The sequence below is a fragment of the Diadema antillarum genome, unplaced genomic scaffold (assembly GCF_040938485.1).
Source record: "Diadema antillarum isolate AM-2024a unplaced genomic scaffold, OU_Dant_1.0 seq00000383_RagTag, whole genome shotgun sequence".
Lineage (NCBI taxonomy): Eukaryota > Metazoa > Echinodermata > Echinoidea > Diadematoida > Diadematidae > Diadema > Diadema antillarum.
In genome coordinates, this window is record NW_027271381.1 from 643873 (window position 1) to 665370 (window position 21498).

Consider the following 21498-nt stretch of genomic DNA (forward strand, 5'->3'; position numbering starts at 1 on the left):
TATCTCTACATGACTGTTTACTTTATAAAATATTCATTCATATAGATATGGGCCGCTCAAGGGCATAATTACGATTTCGAGCACATGGTTCTAAAAAGGAGGTTGCATGAGGATTGACTTGTATATCCTGAGGCTCAAATTAGCCTCAGCCCCAATCTGTTGTTGTTGTTTTTTCAGTTAGAGTGAGTCGACATTTCTTCAAGACCCACCCCACCGGCGCCAAAATACCACACCCCTCAACTAGTTTTCACTGGCGGACATGTCAAACAAACATAAGTCTGCGTTCTTGGCAGACTACTCATGTAATAATGCAGTACACGACATTTTTGCATTTACTTCATGGACTGAACAATTATGACTCTAAAAACAAAAAGAAAAGATATCATCAATATTGAAACTGAATTGTCAATACTTTGAGACGTTTAACAGATAACACATTAACCCTCTCCTAGAAAAATACCCAAGGAAAGGAAACACAATATCTAGATTTGAAATGCTTTATTAATCTATTCTGCCTCCATGTTCGCGCACTCTGTATTCCACTTTAAAATCTTTTCATCACTGCAATCATTGACGATCATAGGTTTTCTGCAGCCATGGCCATTTCAAAACATCTTCTTTTTTTCGTAGCGGAAATGAATCTGAAGGTCAATGACTATACGTGTGATGTAAGTTAAAAACAAACTCCAAAGGTTTCCGATTTCCGCCAGGACTCGATTAGTCTATTGGGTATACGCACACCGATGTCTATATTCTGTCAAGCCATCAAGCGTACGAATACATGCAATGACAGATTTTTCAAAGCAAATAGCAGTGTTCAAGCATGGAGCTACTATCTCTGTTAGTAGCTCCATGGTTGAAGTGACTATAAGCTGGCCAAACATAATGATAGTTATAGCGACTCAACTCATTGCTCTGAATATCGTAAGGACTCATTACATCATGCCTCAGCTTTGTAATGATTGCGTTTGCTCTATTTAATACTAATTGAAGAGTAAAATTAATACAGACAGTCTAGGCGAAAAACTAACAGAGATAAAAGTCCTTGTACACATAAAACGAAACACGTGCGTAGTGACGCATGGCAAATCTGATCAAAGTCAAACAATATAGTGGTCTATCTAAAAGCAAATAAAATCTTCATTGGTAATGCGCGGAAATATACCGCTTCGTCAGGATTACGTCCGCAATCCAAACTAATACATGGGGAACACAGATGAGTTGTTTCCCATATCATATAGCCCTACTTGATGAAAGACTAACCATTCAGTCTTTTTTATGTATGGCTGTCTTCGAAAACATATAGTATATGCCATTTGTGTATGAACTCGTTTCTGTTAGTAGGTGATTTCAATTACGTGAATCGCTATTGCATGCCTGCGGAAATTTAAATGATGACACAGAAACTTCTACCTCATCAAACATACACTTATAGATCTCGAGTGATTGTTAGCCTCAGTTCAGTCCTTCAAAGTAATACTATTTTACATTAGAGCCAGAATACAATAATACAGTTAGCGTAAAATCCGGAAATTTCGCTTCAACGTCGACATGCATCGCTGACAATGGATTTCATGAATCAGAGAAAATAAAGTGTTTGGAACCACTTTGGAAACTTCAAAATCTCCTTGGTCGAACGTTCAAAGCTGTATCAAACTTAATGGTTTCTATCAGAAATAATCCACCGTGATTTTATTGGACGGACGAGCATTCTTCCGCGAACTTAGATTGGGACAAACCTGTATAGCATTTGTTGTATTTCCATAGATATTTCCTAGCCATTCAGCATGTTCAGAGGAGTTCGGTGACATGTAAAGCGACTCTTTTCTGAAGCAACGACTATTCTTGACAAAACAGTTATGTTTGCATTCTCGGCCTTGCTAATCTCTGAAGAGGGTTTCTTCTGAGTCCCGTCGCGGTGACATCTATTGTTAAACCAGGTAAGGTTGCCTAATCAGTGTTTAGACACCAAAGAGGCATGACATAGCTGTGGCAGTACTGTGATTTGTGCGATGCACAGTTTCTACTTTACCTTGCAAGCTCAAAGTGCTTCTTGCTCTAAAGCAAGCACGCCACGACGTCGTACTCCACTGAATGGGAGATCGCTACTCCGGGACCGCTGCTGTAGCATCTTTTCATTCAGTCGCTACACCAAAGACCTACTAGATCTTCTTGCAGTTCCAGCTGTACTTGGTGTACCAGGATCGCTGAAAAAAAAAGAAGTATCAACAATATAAACGCGCGTAATCTGAACAAGGAAGTGACATTATTTCTGTGATTTTGTTTATTGTTCGGGCTTGCATTTCCGAGCTATCGACCGCGAGCTGACAGCGCTTTTCAAAACCAACTTTATGTCTTTCAGTGCGACCGCTACACTTCTGTAGCAGGAATATAATGAATGTAGTATAGGAAGGAGAGGTTGATGTAGAACGCAAATCCGCATGTGACCTGCACTTAATATCTGGAGCAGCGGCAACATTGATGTATGGCATGGCGAAGAAAGGACCCTCTTTATCTGGTTTCCTCCGTCTGTTTTCTCACTAAGCTTGGTAGAGGAGATACACCTGCTACACTGAAGAGATAGTTTATCCTTTTTAACCATCAGGTGAGTATGACTATGATAGTCAGTGGGCTTACTAAACACCTGACGTATAAGCCGAAGATATAGTAAGTCTTGCAGAAGTAAGGTTTCAACAACTGTTTTTTTCTTCATATTTCGGGACGGAGATAATCGAAAGTTATCATGTGATTATAACATTGACATCATTGAACACGGAAAGTACGTACGCTCTGTGACAATTATTGATGTGCTGTTCCATTATGTTTTCTAGACATGGGGAGGGAGAGAGTGCCAAGTCGACCCGGAGGAAGTTATTCTGTAGGATCCAAACAAGGTTGTTGGTTCTAGATCTGCAGTCTATTGCACACATCTTAGAATGCGCTACTGAATGCTGAAACCAACACATGTATGTATTGATCCAAAATTGTCTACTGTATCACACTGAATGATTTGTTGCACTAATGTCGCATGTTTTTCTATTCATTCAACGGGAAAAATCAATACCGGTGGATCGAAAGACCCGGAGAAGAAAAATGAATGTGCAGCAAAAAAAAACTTATCTTTATGAGCTTTGACCTATGACTGCATGGGTACAATAATTGAAAACTGCCGGTGTTTTGTCGTCATATTATCATGCCGTAAGTTTTGCCGTGGCAAAGAGGTGATACATGCCGTGATGGAAATGTGTTTGTCTTAGATTGCCTCCGTGCTATTTTGGGGATGATCCTAAACGAATCTGAGTCTATGGAACTCGATCTTGTATGGCGGCAGCCATCGTATAGAAAACAACGCCTGGATACACATGAAGTATTCCTTTTTGTGCGCCCTGGGTCCACCATTTACGTTACCTTGTCATTGCGTACAACATTCTGCTGTTTTCACAATTTAGTGCGTGTTTCTGAACGAGGAGGTACATTGTATGTACTTCACTATTATGATGAACATTGACTAAATTTGCACTGCACTCCATGGTGTCGGTTGCCCCATTAACAATATCGTACTTCTTGATTGATTCCTCAAGAACCAAAATCTGTACTAACCGCAATGGTAGTTGTAGTGTGTCTAAAGAGGTGCTAGACCATCTGATCATAGACTGGTCGGGGGGGGGGGGGGGCATTGCATAGCGATAAAGGAGATTTCTAAATTCCCCCGTACATAAGGTAGGAGTGGATTCAGCTGATGCAGAAAGGTTAGAATGATAAACACTCTGAAAAAAAGGAAAATCGGACAAACTGTCCAAGGTGGCAAGAGTTCCATAGGATTATTTTGATATGAATTGCATGTATAGGCCTAAAACGATTTCGTAATGTCACAGTTAGAACAATTAAAGACAAGAAAAAAAAAGTATTAATGTTTCTATCATATATCAGAGAAGCACCTGACACGGTTTATTTAAAAGGCATGGAAAATGATATTTCTTTGATAATATTATATCATTCACAAGTCAGGGAAATGTATAGGCCTATGCACTCCGAAAGAGCTGACTTCCGCCAAGCAGCCTTGATTCAAATATCGTCATTTCGTAGGCAGTCAACACAAACATAGAGGTATAGGATTATAATTATCTATACAATAGTACATATCGTGTATTTGGTGAAAATCTGATCATTCACTGATGAGTTATTGGGAGAAAAAGGTTATTTTTTCCTTTTTTCCTTTATGATCATATAACATTTGACCTTTGACCTTTCCATTGTTACCCCAAATTTGATTGTTTCTCTCTTACTTTGTCATGAACACATCCTGTAAGTTTCGTGAAAATCCGATCCATTCCTGAGTTATTGGGAGATTAAGCTTACGTTTATGTCCTTTATGACACCAATAACCTTTGAACTTTGATCTCATGATCCCAAATTAAATCGTTTCTTTCCTGCCTCATTACAAACAATCCCTGCGAGTTTGGTGAAAATCCTACCATTCGCTCTTGAGTTATTGGGAGATTATATATGCTCATTAATATGTCCTCCTATATGACCCTTATGACCTTTGACTTTAGACCTCATGACCCCCATATTTGGTAGTTTCTCTCTAACCTCATCATGAACACATCCTGCAAGTCTGGTGGAAATTCGTTCTTTTGTTTTCAAGTTACCTTGTACATGAACAGACAGACAGACAAACAGACAGACCAACAGACAGACAAACATACGGAACCGAAAACATAACCACTGCCGATCGTATAGGTTTTACCTTCTGGCGGAGGCTAAAAATGGAGGTATGTGGAATTCCGTTTTTTTTTTCTTTTGTAATTCCACTACCATAGATTTTTTTTTTCTTTCAGAATAAGCCTACCCATCGAAGAAAGGCAGCACGAGGAATTTACCGAGGCTTAGGGCCTACATATTGTAAAACTTTCTAAACGAATTGTCCGACTCTCCTCAAATTGCCGATTGAATTTTGACTAATCTTTCCGCATTTGCTGGACCAACAAACACTATGTTTGATGATGTTTGAGAAAACCGTCCTTTTAGAGTTAAATCTTCGCCATCAGCGCAGTTACAAACCATACCATTTCCAAGCTCCAGCGGGCACATCAACACATGTCACACAATGGAACTCCGAAGACTGAAAGTGCAATCTGTGCAGACTGTGTGTACACCATGAAGGTTGCATGCCCACCCAAATCTTGTGGACTTCCAGCCGAAAAGGAATGGCGGATGACAATGTTTAGACCTTGGAGAGAACAGTCGACCGTCTGTGGGTTCTCGTTACACGAAGATGACTGTAAGCCGTGCCATTTTCATAACTTATCATTTTCATTTCCGAAACGCTTCATCGGATTATTTTCATTTACATCATACCAAAGATGATAACTTATCCAGGATGGTCTCTTTGGTGTTGACTCTGCTCTGTCGTAGGGCTCTATTGTAACCCTCTTGCAAGATACCCATTTTACTCTTGCGTAGAGAGTGTAAATGGTGCATGGGTCAAAGCACATTGTCCAAGGACGTAGGCTATACTTTGCGGGATTCGAACTCCAGACCTCCGACTATCCACTACACGCCTCACGATGCCCCCCCCCCCCCCCACACACACACACACCGTACCACTGTACCTGTCGAATGCTGGACATTGCCTTTCTCGAAGAATCTTTAATTTCTTTTGTTTTTTATTTGTAGATGTTTGTTTTCGTTCTGCCACAGCTCTGCTTGAAATGCCAGCCCTGTTGTACAGGTGAAACAGGCCAGTAAATCTGCCGTGAATACCCCCTGTCAGTTCCTATACTAGTATCTCTCAGGTCAACACCAGGAGACTTTGTCCAGCCTTCGTAGTGGCCAATGTCCGTCGGTGGTCAAGGATAACGTGGTTCACGTTTCATATTTACGCGTCTTCAACACTATTTGTAGTGCTATGGTACAGCAATACTAGTGATGGCGAATCGTCATTATCGTGTATGCACGCTGATGACTCGATGCCTACGATTTGATTTAGTGGTCTGCCGTAATGAATTAGATGGAACTTCATGCGTCGGCAATGTTTATTTTTCTCTCTTCCTCCTGGGATGTACTTGAACTTTTATCATTTCTACTTCTTGGACAAAATACAGCGACAAGAAACATAGGTTGCCAACCTGCTGTTATATACGAAAACACTATACAACTTGGTTCCTTTTCTTTCGTTAAAACTACAATGATTGTTCGATATTTCATCCACAACCATTTATACTTTGATTACGATATCTGCAATTTCTCTGCCGTACTTTTTGAGGTCTGCTATGAGTAATGTGCTACAACGGATTGCTGTTACTTCATGATAATTATGAAGATGATAACCGAACAATTCTACTAAGCTTTATGCTACCCAAAATGAAGTCTTTACACTGGTGACGTCCGTGTCTATTCAGAGGAAAAACCGACCACAATGCCAATGGCCGTTGACAATGCGAAGTAACCGCAGGTTCTCTCGTAGTTTCATTTTCAACAATGACTGAAAGTGCAATTCAGTTAAATTGAATAAAGCCAGAATAACCGCATAATAGACGTTTCAATAAAGCAAGACCTGTTATCAAGAAAATTAATGTACATGTATTTCGGTTTCACATGGTTTCGCGAAACAGTGCCATTAGTGTTGCCGCTAGTGCAAGTACAATGAGCCAATGATGTCATGCTCATAAAGGTCTCCTATTCATACTTGAACAGGCAAATTTTCGCAGAACTTCTATTTTAAGCATGACATCATCAAGAAAAGTTGCCCCAATGATATCATATTCATGCATTAATCGTATATGGCCAAAAATAATAACATTTCAGAGGAAAAGCTGGCGTTGTCGAATGATAGACATATTATCCCCAAAACATGTTAATTTGTTTTTTGGTTAATTTTTGTGCACAATAGATGGGAGAGTAGTGAATTTATGACATCATCAAATGTGATAGTTAGCGAACTTTCTTAAATCATGTAATTGTGATCAATATCATCATTCAGTAAACACTTGTAGAATATTAACATTTCATTGCTTTTTTATTCAAAGTTCGATTTTTATGAAACCTCAAGTATTGTGTTTGTATGATTTTTCACTTATTTGGGTGTAAACTTAACACGGCGTGTAATCGCACTTTTATACATGGTAGTCACTGAAGTGTTACGTCACTCCTGAGCTGTTTATTACTAAAGTATGAGTGAGGAATGTAGAGAAATTAAATGTTAAATCTATTGACTTCTGTCACAATATTACTGATTGAACTGTGTTCAGAGGGGCATTGTTGCTGTTTATTATGAATTTTAACGGGAAATGAAGAAGAAATTACCAAAAGCGAAGATGGGAAGGAATGAAATAGACCATCACTGTTTATTATTTCATTTTGTTTACATAATGTTATGATTATTATGGTTACCTTTCATTTAAAGGCATTGTTTCCCATGCATTGGAACCAGTGATTAAAAAAAATTGAGTTATCGCATTTGATGCATATTGCAGGTCAGTTGTATCACAAAACATCCTAACATATAAAAATTTCACAATTGATAAAGCCTAAAATGTAAGGAGATATCACTATTTTTCTTACTAAACCATAAGTGTAGACGTTCTTGAAACAATTTTGTTATAACTATTGTTCACATTTTGTATATCTAGCAATACTTAACATGGATTATAATGAATAAGATTTTGAATTGGTTGTTACTATCCCTATTTACTCACATTTTAGAACTATTTTGAAGCTCTAAAATTTTAGAATTGGTTGTTTCTATCCCTAATTCACATTTTAGAACTATTTTGAAGCGCTAAACCTGAGTTTTTGTTTCATCTGCAAATGGTAAATAATTACTTGAAGATAGACTTCATTTTTGGTAGAGTTTTCAAAGGATACTTTAGAAGTGATAAGAGAGAGAGGGGGATGGGGTGGGGGAGGGAGAGAAACACAGACATAATCATAAGCTCGCAATCACAACTTTCACTCCCCAACACTCAGTAGATTTATCTTCTTGAAGTCTGATTAACGCTACACGTTCGATGAGTCGACAGAGACCAGTGATGTTACTTCTGCATGAAGTATAATTTACAATGTACTTCCTTTCAGAGAGTGGTATTGGTGAAGACAACATTTACCTCCTCACAACTATATCCGGTTCTAAAATGCCACTATAGTGTATGTAAAGTTGTTTCTGTTATAAGTAGAATTTCATAGAGCTGAAAAAAGAGGCATAATGCGAAATATGTTATAAAAAATAGAAATACATTTGATGCTAATATTATGATGACAATCTCCCGGAGATGATGAATTCCATAAGCACAAAATTTAGAGTATAAGAGAGAAAGCTGGTTGCTCCAATTGGATCAAACTCATAATTGACTGAAACCCCCCCCCCCCCCCAAACACACACAAACAAACATACACTAAAGTGTCAAAAGCTGACACGTTAGCTCGGTTGTTGTTTTTTTTTATAGATATGTTAAGGCCGTCTTGATGTGGATGTAGTAAAGATTTCAAGGTAGAAGAAATTGATTTTCTTCTGTCGATGGTAACAATGAACAGAACATGATATTACGATGTTTGCTGTGGTCGAATTTTTCCTGAAGTTCGTGGCCGACGTATGATTGATATTGCTGAACCTGAAAAGTGCTGGAATTGAGAATGATTCCACATAGACTATTCATGATGAATGGCACACTCGTTAGAGGTCGTACACACACTCATGTAGGCATAATATTGGCTGTCAATCATCAGGGACTTGTGGGAACACCCTGCGAGAAGTGACAGAACAATTATTAGCAACATTATTTTTAGATACACATCTTGTGGAAGTGTTTTTCTTCAATCATTATTAGAATTTCTCCATCGGTATAATGGTTTCAAAGTCGACAATGCCCCGGGGATCGACCCTACGATAACCCCAGAATGCTAAAATGCAGTATGTATAGTTTGATATGCATGTGTAAACACAATTTTAATATGTGTTTGTATATTGCATAGGGTTATATACATACACACACACACACACACACACACACACACACAGATATATATGTATATATATATATATATATGTGTGTGTGTGTACATATATATATATATATATATATATATATATATATGCATACACACATACGTATACATTTATCAACCTACATTTTTCACACAAACTATGTAAATGAACGATATCTGCGAACACGTGTTCACATTTCACAACATGTGATATTTTTGTACTGGTCTGTTTGTTTCCTTCCATTACGCCAGACAGTGTGTTAATGATAAATTAATAGCTAAAATGCATGTGTAAATATGATTTTGAAGTGGAAGTGTGGATATGTCTCAAACACACAAACACACTTCACACACACACACACACACACACACTCACACACACTCACATGATGTACTTGATAGCTAAATAAAACACGTATTGTGTCATCATCAGTTCATCGAATTTGTGACTGTGCTTATTATTATAACTATTTCGGGCAAATTAAAAACGATTTATATAAGCCTATATAATTACTTTCTTATTCAATGGTAGAATTTTCAAGTCATCATGTTAAATGTCAGTATGAGTTCATTTCTGTTTTAAGCTATGACAAAAAGGACTGATCACGATTTTGATTTAAACGTGGTGCTTTTTATATATTTTCAAAAGATGACTTCACATGTTTCAGTATGCTTCATATATTTCAAACCTGCTTCCAAAATGCTTCCAACATTGCAAAAAGTTTGTTGTTTGCTTGTTTTTAACTCATCATGTCCTGTGTTTCCGTTTCCGTTGCTTCTTTAACAGCTTAAAGCCTGACGACATAACGTGACTTATTCATCTCTCGGCATTCATCTCTTGACGGGCTCAAGTACTCGTGCAATCATCGAATGTGGACATTATTAGCACGCATGGTCGATATTAGAGGCAGCCTCATCGCCCGAGTACTGTATACTTTTTTTTTTCTTGACTTGATCTAATCGCCCTCCTCGAATTTGAGCGCAGTGCATGATGGGAATGAGTGAGAAGGGCGCCCTCAACCGGGAGTCATCCGGCCCATCCTACAAGATTCTTCTGATTGGGGGAAGCAGTGTCGGCAAGACATGTTTGCTGAGGAGATATGTGGAGGGAGACTTCCCAACAAACAGCAAGGCAACGCTAGGTAGGCCTAAATTCATCGCTGGTGTAAAAGCCCGATAAGCTTCACTATAGCGAAGAATTATGGATATCTTTGATATTTCTAACCATGCAAGATCTTTAAAAATGCCACTGACAGGTAACCATCGGTAATTACAGAATACAACATCTCGTACTGTGTACTGTACTCTTTGGAGACATTCTCATGAAAGAAATGGCTGTTAAAAGGGATGGGATGGTGAAAATGTATAATCTAAACGGGTTTACCAATTTCAGACTGTCATTTACGTACCGGTACTAACGATGTTTGAATGAATTATGGTGGTACAAAGGTAAAGTTAAATTAATGAATAATGGCGATTCCTTTCTGGTGTTACACGACAGTGTTGTCTGCAATTTTGAAAAAGGAGACGTATTGTATAAAAGGACAATGACCAGAGAGAGACGAGAGCATTCCAGTCCTGCAGAGATTTTAAAATGATTTTTTTTTCCTGCCAGAAAGTCAACAAGGAATGGGGTTAAGCTGTTATATTTGTCGTCTTGTATATGCTGCAGCCTGGAAGCGAATTCTAAGTCCTTTTCAAATCTTTTGGCACGTAATCTCTCGGATGATAACAAATGAATCACATGTCTTCGAATCAAGACTTGATAGGTGACAGTAACCATTCACTGTATGTATTTTAGTCGCAGTCAGGCATGAGCAACCAAGAGTCACATGCATAACACAGCAAGAAAACTTCATCGACAAACTAGACAAAGAGCTCATATAAGGTCATTTGGAGAAAAAGAATTGTGTCAAATAACAAGGATAACACTGTTGTGTTCAAAAATTCTATTGATTGAGACTACATCCTTGTTTGCAGGAAATCAGGAGGTAATGAAAGCTCACAAACGCGCTATTTTTTTTTTGGATTTTACTGACGTCTCGTGATGTATACATACCCTTTGTCAAAACACAAAAACAATACCGATCAAAACAAAACATATAAACAATATGTTTCGCCCAAGTTGATTTACACCATTTATACATTGGGTAAGGCATGCATTGTTTTCAGGACTTTTGTACTGGTATAGTACAATATGTCTGAAAGTAATGGTGTGATATTCGTCCTATGTCAGATCGCGGTCGCCTTTTTCCTGATAAGGAGGACTCTGACGTATTGGTGCTTTGAATTGTTGCTTATGAAGCTGAGGATTGTTATACCTGAAAAGCAATAACGGAGGTTCAATGACGTGGGTATAGTAGTGTGGACAGTCTTTCTATCGTTAGTGTTAAGGACTCTGTAATTGGCTATATAGATTCTTTCTTTCCCTTTTTTTCTGTCTCTACTCCGAGCACCCTCTTTTCACTATACAGAAAAACGGGACAGTTCCGTTTCAACTTCAGCCTATCGCAGTGGTATTAGATCGATTATTTCCATCATGTCTGTAAGATTTTGTTAGAAACAACTCCAACAGCAACACAATATGCTTTATCAATGAATAGTAGGGTCAGGGTCAGGGTCAGGGTCAGGGTCAGGGTCAGGGTCAGAGGGACGGGTAACATCATAAAATCTTTTGGATCGTAAATATGATCTTCAGAAACCAAATAAAAGCCCGCAATGGAGAATAGACGCACACAAAATAATTTAACAGAGAAATCTTTAAGGTCGCATGCAGGACATCACAGCGTTTGGTGATAATTGCTCTGATGTGTCTTTTCTTACACACTGAATTACACACTTTATCCTTAGCCTTATCACTCTCTCACCTTAGATCAATGACCCCCCTCGGCTTCACAAATAATGTTGATATGATAAGATATCTGACGCAGAGAGAGAGAGAGAGAGAGAGAGGAGATATATTATGTGCGACCTTTAACTCCTCAGCATGTGAGTTGAAGCTGGGTTTAGAGTGATACGATGTTACGACTATCATCTATACCTGAGCATTCCAAGTGATGATTATAGTAATGTTGATGGAAACGATCATAAACATGTCAATACGTCCAGATAATTACTTATGACAATGAAGCTGATACTAAAAACAAACTAGTTATGAAAATTATGATAATGGTGTATGATCATAATGATAATAACAAGAACAATAATAAGAATGATAATATTGCCCTTTATAGATATCAGATAGAATACTGACAATAGTACCTTTTGCAGTTATAAAACATGATAATGATGCTGATATTATATACAAGTGTAGAAATAAGATTGCACCAATTAAATGCTATATAGAATTTGAAATATCTGAATGAATATCTGTGAATATCTAGGGCCTAATGATCTGTTTATAGTTTTCATCATTACTTTCAGCAGTCGTTCAAATACTTCATAGATAGGCCTATATCAAAGGATCATCTATAGTCATATATCAAGCAAACCACTCGTATAATTAGGGAAAAATAGTCAGTTGCAAACGTACTCTAGAAAATAATTAGACTGATCGATCTTAAATAATGGAACTTACACATAGACAAGAGTGTAGGCCTATATACGCTCTGCGTGTAGACAAATAGAAATGTCCTTGTAAGAATGATGGAGTTTGAGCTTTTTAATCCATTTAAGATGTGTTTCTTTATTTGTCCTGCGTGCTATGAATGTTTACAAGACACGGGGCCACTGAAGAATGGCTTGAGGTTGAAGTAGGTACTCTGATGAAATAAACTATGCTCAATTGAAAAAGAAAATTAATAATGCAGCGTATTGTTATCGTCTAATGTCACGTATATCTCATTACTGACGAATGGCATAACTCTCATCGCAAGATGAATGCAAGAAATTATTGTTCGATTCTGAAAGCCAGAGAAACAAATTATCCTCCCACGACTGACCCTCGGCGCATTGTTCACTACGACAACGTTTTCACGACGGTGCGTCATTCATTACTCGGAAAATATCATATACAGAAAGCAGGCAAATTTTGAGCCTTTGTACCGTATAACTATACTGGGCGACCCTACCATATCTCGATGTTACCTTGCGATGATATCGCGATCGACAAACATGACTTGTCGGCACATTAAACTAATTAGCTGAATGAACTCGCCATTAATCCGTAGAGTTGCTGTAATGAAGGCTTCGCTAACTAAGGTCAAATCGAAACTGGAAGTAATTCAAGTGGGTCTTTGCTTCCTCAAGCACAGGACAGAATCAATGAGCAAAGAGCAACGAGTGCAGTCGATAAAAAATGATGATACTCAATGCACTCCTGTTATAGCTCATATTACAAAAAATAGTATATACAGCTTGTCCTAATGTCGATACGATTTATTCGTTGCAGTTTGTAGTCAGATCTTATGTCAAAGCGTCAATTACGTGGTTAGGGACAGTGAAGCCATTATCATTTCTTTTCTTAATATGAGAACACACATAATCTTTCCCAGCGCTCGGCAGGATAAACAATACCTTTGACGAAGAATCTTAAGATGTGTTGTAATCATAAATCATCATATATCGAAACAGAGTTTTGCTATATCTCCAAAGATCTTTACAGCAACGAGGTTTGTTCTTAGTTTGAAAAAAAAGACAAATGTCATATTTTGACCAAGTTTCGAACATGCCTAGTACAAATACGTTATACAAAGTATACTACCATAATATAAGTGTCACGGGACCTCGAGTATTTCATTTTCACGTGATTTCATGTTTCATTATTCATACATTCATTGAGCGAGAATAAGGGGCAATACAATTTATGGTTGTATACATGACTAGTGATTGATAATTACTCTTAGACTGTCGTGACTCGTCTTCACTTCTCTGTTTTCTGTGTTTATAGGACTCGACTTTAAGATCCGAACGATGGTGCTAGATAGAGAAGAAATGCGGTTACAACTGTGGGATACCTCTGGTCAGGAGCGGTTCCGGTCCATGACCCAGGCCTATTACCGCGGTGCAGCTGGCGTAGTGCTAGTCTATGACGTCACAGCAGAAGATTCGTTCAGCACGCTATCCGATTGGCTAGGAGATGTTGGCATGGTAAGCGACATTTTCAGGCAATCGTAATTTAACATTCCTGTGATCTCTATACTTTCAGGAAGGTGAAATCTCGAGGTATATACTTGACAGTACAAACAAACGGGTAAAGAAAGTCCCATAAGTTTTGTAGTTTATAACTGACCATGTAAGTTAGATTCAGAGATTATTCCTTGTGTCACTGAAAGAAATAGTAATTTTGTGTAAGCATCAACAAAATAAGGTATCATGCATGCCGTTTCTTATTCACATCATGATCTGATACAATGCTCTATTCACGAAAGTATCATTCAACCTAGATTAAGTTGCGCTGCTGTGGGATAACCTACTAATTTGTTCAAATTAAATATTTTTGTCAGAAATGAATAACTTCCATAGTTTCCCACTTCGTGGGATATGCTCTCTACTTAAACACTCAACCACTTGCAGACGTTATGTAACAATCGAACTGCATGCAATTTTCGAGTCACTCAATGACAGAGCGGACTCACTTGACCATGGACGGGTATTAGAAATTATCCTCACGTTTCTTCCGGTCACACTAGCTTTAGAAAAAAAAAAATAACTAAGTATGACCAGAATGAAAAGAGGAAACATCACTAAACTGACTTGCTTCATATTTTGACATGATATTCAATACCATTCCTTTCATCGCTTTTATGTCATACAGTACGCCCCTGAAAACGTCAAAGTGATTCTGGTTGGAAACAAGTGTGATGCGGAAGAGGTGCGCTCCGTCAGCCGACAGGCCGGGGAAGAGGTCGGTCACATATCCGTTCAAATAACCTGGTATACACAACTATATGGGGGTTAATACTCTTTCTGAACAAGCGGGTAGTTTTCCCCTCTTCGCATGATTATTGTCTTTTTTTTAAGGAGACTTTGTGATACTAGTAAAGAATAGATAAAAAAGGGAAAAATTAAGACTTTTCAATGCTGTCCTATAAACATAGTGACAGTGAAGTTCTTCATAATAGGCCTACAGCGATGTTTGGAGGCAGTCGGAGCAAAGCCTTTCACTCTCTCCTAATTCACTGTCAGTTGTCAATTGCACACGCAATGTATGAAGACAGATCATTACCTATATGAAGTACTTGTAGTTTTGCAGTGCGAATCACCCTTCATCCGGGTCTCACCATTCACTTTACATGTAAACATTCCGGTTAATCACAAAGAGGAGACATTCACAAATCCGGGAGACACGCACCGCAGAAGAACGCCAATAAATCAACTCATATACAAGGTCGACCTCTTCCCGCAGCACTACACGTCAAACAATGAGTCCATTTGTGTGTGTGTGTGTGTGTGTGTGTGCTCAATAACTGCACAATGACCATAAGTTATTTCAACTCTCCGAATTGAAACAGAAGCAAAAACAAAATGTAAATAGTTTATAGGTTTGAAGTTCGCGTGTTATAACAACATAATACACATAATACATTGTACGTATCTTGGAAGTTGGAGTTGAATGATGTATATTGATGAACAATTTTGCAACTATTCGACATGTTGGTGATGATCTACAAGTAAGTCGAACGTGGCTTGATCTATATCATAGTGTATAGCCGTATTCACATATTTTCCTATAGTTTACCTACGGGATAGGTAATAATCATGATATTGACTGGCCTTGAGGGAGATACCAGAAAATATTGCCCGCACTGAAAAAAATATTCTTTCAGTTTGGACAATATTTTCTGGTATCTCCCTCAAGGCCAGTCAATATTATATAATTATTGACGGTTTGACCAGAAGCATTACCGGTGTCATTGCCCATCTAAGACAGAAAACAGCAACACTCTTTATTAGTAGGTATACCGATGTGACTAACATGACGCATGGTTTTTATTCTTTTCTCTTCGCAGTTTGCTAAGGAGCACGGGTTAAAGCATTTCGAAGCCAGTGCGGTCACCAACCAAAACGTGGTAGAGGCCTTCGAGTACCTAGCCAGACTACTCATGGAGCAAGAAAAAGAGGTATAGTTTCAGCAGTTTGCATCTGTGAAAAAAAAATATATAGCAGTTTGTAGTCCTTTAGAATCAAGCTGTCGATATCTCGATTCTGATTTTCGCTGTTGTCATTACTCTGTATATGTTTAGCAGCGAACCTTGTTCTTTATAAGGTCATTGCTTGATGTTTTTTGAGAACAATTTTTGAACCAATAACCCCATTCCTTTTTGTGTTTGTATAGTGAGGATCAATCTTTCTTTGCCAACCCCATGAAAAAATAAATGCTGCTTCTATTTTATGGCATAGCCATTCATCCTTCTGTGATAGTTGCAATGAATCCACAACGATCGGCCTACACTGTATGTGCATTACTTTGATTGTAAGACTGAATAAATAAATGATATTCCATCTATTCAAGGAGCATTTGTCATGCTTCGGAGGAATGACATGGACATGATTTTTTTATGCTTTCCTTCAATACGAGGAGTTTCACGAATTCGTCAAGTACTGGATGCCACATCGCGAAATATACCGTTTTGAAGATATTCAGGTCACGTGTTGGTACGGCAGCATGGAGACCTCGGGGGCATTTCATGAAGTGTTTTGTCAGATATTTCTTCTTTTTTTCTGACAAACTGTTAATACTATGGAAATCCTTACATGTCGTCGGCTTAGAGCAAATTTGTCAGGAAAAATATATCTGACTAAAACGCTTGATGAAATGCCCACCAGAAGACCACGGAGACCTGTTCAAAGTCTGATTTGTGTTTAAAGTAGCTCTGATCTTCCATTGCACCAAATCTTAAATCCCATTGTAGGTCATCCCCTCAGCTTATCCGTCAAACCAAACAATGTCGGCTGAAACTGGAGCAGTGTGACATTATTATTTTGATCCAAGGTTTACTTTACTTTTTTTATCCCGCCGTTTCAGTCCATTCGGTCCATTGGCCTGCATTCTCAGTCGATCAATGCTTGTCAAAGTGTATCTATTAAATCCTCGCTGGTTGGATACCTGGGTTAGATATGAACGATAACAGTAATTATGTAATGATTCGTCCTCTCGGATTGAATGGGGACTCTTCTACAATATTTATTCAAATGATATGATGGCCACAATAGACGGATTTCCTGGAAATGTGTCATTTGGTTAGCTCCACCTCACATTAGACCTGACTCTGTACACTGCATGTCAAGTGCATAAACTGCGTGATTATGAAAAGAAAGGACATTGTTTCACCTTTTGATAAACTTGTCTATAAAATCTTTGAATAATGTAGAGTCATTCAATCTGACAAACTATGGCTTACTTTTTGTATATTGAAAAAAAAGAAGAAAATAATGTATAAAAATGTGAGTGGTATCCTTTTCAAATGTGTTCATAATGGAAAACACGCCATGTTCATATCACTTAGTGTATGTCACATTGCCATACAGAATTTGCTATGTAATACGCAACGAGTTATTTTGTTACACAGAGATCAGTAATTGTTTCCTCTTCTCTTTGTCGAAAATTCATAGGTCATGTAAGTAATCATCCTATAAATTTAAAGAATACTATGCGTTACTTTGCCGGGATTCCGGGTCTTATCACGGTATAGTGGCAGTGTGATACTTTCAGCGGCAGCATTCCTGATAATAATGGCAAAGGTTACTCCATATTATGCTTCCCATAGAAAAACTTTGGTATGACCTCACAAACAGATGCTAATCGTATTATTTTTGATTCAGTCTGGTGGCGTTGTAAGGTTGACGTGACAATAGAACATCTAGAGGAGAGTTGCACAAAGAATCTAAATTGTACGATCGACCTAGAATTAAGCCTGTATGGTTTGATGTGTGTGTCTGCAATGGTGTTCTAACTTCCCAGTGAAAAATAAATTGAGACTTGTACATGCATCCATTGACATACAAGATGAAATAAGTGACAAAGAATTTTTTTCTGCAAAGTTTGATAACAATTTGAAGTGGATCCTTAAAGTCTGATAAAACTTAACAGGGAAACCAATAGCATTCCATAACATTCTATTACCAAAGTTGTTCTTAACTTTTAAGATCGACTTAGATTCTTCGTGTAACAGCCCATGATGATTTAATGTATTCCTTGTAAAAAAGCATCTTTTCGGGGTTTTTTTTTTAATACTACATAATCGCATGTAATACAGCAAGCAAACTCACATGCACATACAGACTTGGAACAACTCAGACGACCCCCCCCCCAAAAAAAAAAAAAAAGAAAGAAAGAAAGGAGGAAATAGAAAGATGTAATAGCAGTTTAGGAAGAAAATTAGTACTAAGGATATACAGGCACTATCAACTGTTTACAAAGGCGTAGACTCATAATGTCTTGTATTATTCATTGTCTCGATACATATACAATATCAGTACAGGGTCACAGTAATTTACCCAATTAAAAGACAAGCTCACAATGTTCAGTGAACTGACATGAAATATTGTGTTATTGCAACTTCGTCACGGTGAAAAGGGTGAAGAAATTCTAAACACATTCAGGATGGTTAAAGGAGCATTCATGCAGATGTGCATTCACGCAGCATATTCTAATTAAGACAATGGAGTTAGCTCAATGGTACATTCTGGTCGATACTATGGCATAGGAGTCTTTTTATCCACACCGACTAGTTTGCAATGAATTTAGCTGAAACAGCAGTCCGATTCTAATCACAATTTGCCACTTTTCTATTTTGCTACCATTCGGTTCTGCAGAGATTGAAAAATGCCGAGACGGTGGAGACGGTTGACATTCAGAGAGTGAATGGGAATGTCCCAACGGAAGAGAAAAAGAAGTCAAGCTGCCCGTGCTGACAAATCTGGTACATTTTGACTGACAAACTATGCTCCAAGGTTGCCCTTTCACGATATTGGGACAAAACATAAAGGGCAACAATAACGACAAGAACATGACGCCTTTCAGACGCAAATGCAGATCATACTCTTCGGAAGTTGGCCGAGACATCGGTGGATAAAGGAGAACGCCAGATTGTACACCATACATGACTGTGTCCAGTAAACTGTTGGTGACTTTTGCTGAAATGGTCTTCAGTGTTTTTATCGGCCAAGGAGATCATGTTTATACAACCGTTGTGTATGTGTGGTTTTAATATGTTGATGACATTTAGTAAGCGGTCTCCATGGCAAGGAAGTAGACAATTGCATGACTTCTTTCACTCTCGCGTCTTTGCAATAGTGGATGTTGAGAGGATTTTTCAATCTCCACCACAAAAAGACAGTATCGGAAAAAGAGCATTAAGACTCTGAATAGCTGAACTCCGGCAGTGGAAATTCATCGTGCAGCGGAAAGTAGCTGCTTATCTTGTATTTCAAATGGTGTTTTTGTTTTTAATTGTTTGGCAGGTGTGCATATTCCAGTGTTCTATGCAACTGTGTCATGCCTACTTTTGTGCTATATTGTCGCAACTTATGAATACGGGTTGACGGCAATTCCTTTTTTTTTTCTTTCTTCAATGTATCTTATCGATGCAAAAATAAACGACGGCTGATTCGAAATGACGAATTATTTATTTCTGATAGCCTTGGATGTTATATTTGCCCCTATTTTCAACATGTTATGCTGGTATAATCAGGATGCATTAAGATAAGTGGGCCTGAATGATAAAGTAGCAAGGGGAGAAAGCATCAAATTCGTTTTGAGATCGTAGGGAAGGGGGGGGGGGTACAATCTGACAATTGAAATTATTCTTAACATGGTTTTATGAAAATACTTTACCTGGATATACAGTATACATTCACCTTTTCCTTTCAGAGTTATAAAATCTTCGCGTGTCTTACATCTAAATCAGTATAGTTATCTATATTAGGAGCCTGAAACTATCTTAAGAATGACCTGTATGTGTTTTGTCCTTTGTGTTATTTAGACAGAGTAAGGAACCTTTCATTGTATAAAAGTAGAGCTTTCTCTACCGCAAAGGACACAGCATTTTTATTTGTTACAGCAAAACGTATTCATATCTTTTTATCAAGTTATCGAGTGTTTATATCTGGCACTTCAACTCAAAGGTTCATGATAGAAGTTGTCAAAGTCAACACCATCGATATAGTCAAGGCGTATACGGTACCCTGAGTTCAATGGTATTACAAATGTATTACCTTAGCCGAGGAGGTCATGTTTATTGTCGGCGTTGGCTTGTTCATCTGTTTGTTTGTCCCTCTGTTTGCAAAATAATTCAAAAAGCTAAGTACAGATTTCGATGAAGTTTTCAGGAAAAGTTCCAGCAGGAAGTTAAGGTAGAGACAATAATGGCGGAGGTCTGCACTATGGAGCGCTTTTCTAGTTGATATTTTTGTGACCATCGAGAGTAAGACATTATTAGTGCCACATCATTTTCTTGGTGTCAAGATGATGAGGAATTAACAAGTACTATATGTTACGTGTTGTCACTCTTTGTGTGGGACTTTGGTGATAATATGATTCAATACGAGTATTTCTACTTTCTATAGTTTATGGGAAGGCTCATTATTAACAAATTTATGATTATTCTAAATATGACATTTAATTTTATACACGCTTGATTTTTTAAAAACATTCGGTTATAAATGCCGGAGCAATAGCGTAATTCTTTTTATAGGTTTTACATAAACCCACGATCAAATGAGGGTCATATAAATGAAATGCCAATGTCTGTTAATGTTTAACCTGTACTGAATATTGTATTTATTTGCTCTCACTCTTTTATTTCTAACAAATGTGAAATAAAAAAAATAATTGAAGAGAACCTTCATTCCAAATATCCATACTCCGAAATAAAAATTCTCGTGATTCCTCTGTCATGTTACAATATTGTGATTACGAAATATGTCCCTCATTACCTCCTTTGATGCAAATTCATTATACTTAGATGAAGATTTGATATCTAATCATGATAATAATATATCAATTCCTTCATTGGTGATTATCTTTGTCTCTTCTCTCATTTCTGTAAGACTTTAATGTTATGCATTTGTTAAGTTTATACCATATTTCAGTCAGTCTGTTTTATGGTAAGACTATTTGTGTGCAATGAATTGCATTAAAAAAAACACAATTTATGAAACCTTTCTAAAGTTTGACGCAGGAAATTCTCAAAGTTATTTGAAGAATGAAATAGAAAGAAAACATCGCGAAGGACCGGAATAATGCGTACCTGACAAAATGTTCTTTTATTTAATCATGATTTTGAATCAGCGCACATCCTATTACTATTAATTCAGCAAAGGTTTGCTTCCCTGTTTATGATCAGCAATCTCTTTTTTTTCTTCCTTCAAGCTATAATAGTGATAATAACAAAGTTCAGTGAAAAGTTTAGTGTCGGCACTACGTGTCTTTGATGATCTCAGATTGTGTGTGAGATTACTGCTGTGACTACGTGAGGGACACGCAAAGGTGCTTCATACAGTTTTCCGTTATCAATATGTTCATGGGGCGGACGAAGGTGAACGAAGCTAAGCCCCTGGAAGATCCTTGAA

At 37.8% G+C, this 21498-nt stretch overlaps 1 protein-coding gene across 1 annotated transcript; it reads left to right on the forward strand.

Moving 5' to 3' along the window:
- Positions 1 to 9976: 9976 nt before the first annotated feature.
- LOC139731708 (ras-related protein Rab-13-like) lies at positions 9977 to 19655 on the forward strand. The gene is made up of 5 exons (XM_071642588.1): positions 9977 to 10127; positions 13874 to 14073; positions 14741 to 14830; positions 15936 to 16046; positions 18742 to 19655. Exons 1-5 carry the CDS (start codon positions 9977 to 9979, stop codon positions 18838 to 18840), a joined length of 651 nt encoding a protein of 216 aa, XP_071498689.1. The 3' UTR covers positions 18841 to 19655.
- The last annotated feature ends 1843 nt before the right edge of the window (positions 19656 to 21498 follow it).

Excerpts from the sequence above, each read along its gene's own strand:
- LOC139731708 (XM_071642588.1), top strand. The coding sequence starts at position 9,977 with ATGGGAATGAGTGAGAAGGGCGCCCTCAACCGGGAGTCATCCGGCCCA. Across the intron at positions 10,128-13,873 it reads AAACAGCAAGGCAACGCTAG|GACTCGACTTTAAGATCCGA; the intron begins GTAGGCCTAAAT and ends CTGTGTTTATAG. Across the intron at positions 16,047-18,741 it reads TCATGGAGCAAGAAAAAGAG|AGATTGAAAAATGCCGAGAC; the intron begins GTATAGTTTCAG and ends TCGGTTCTGCAG.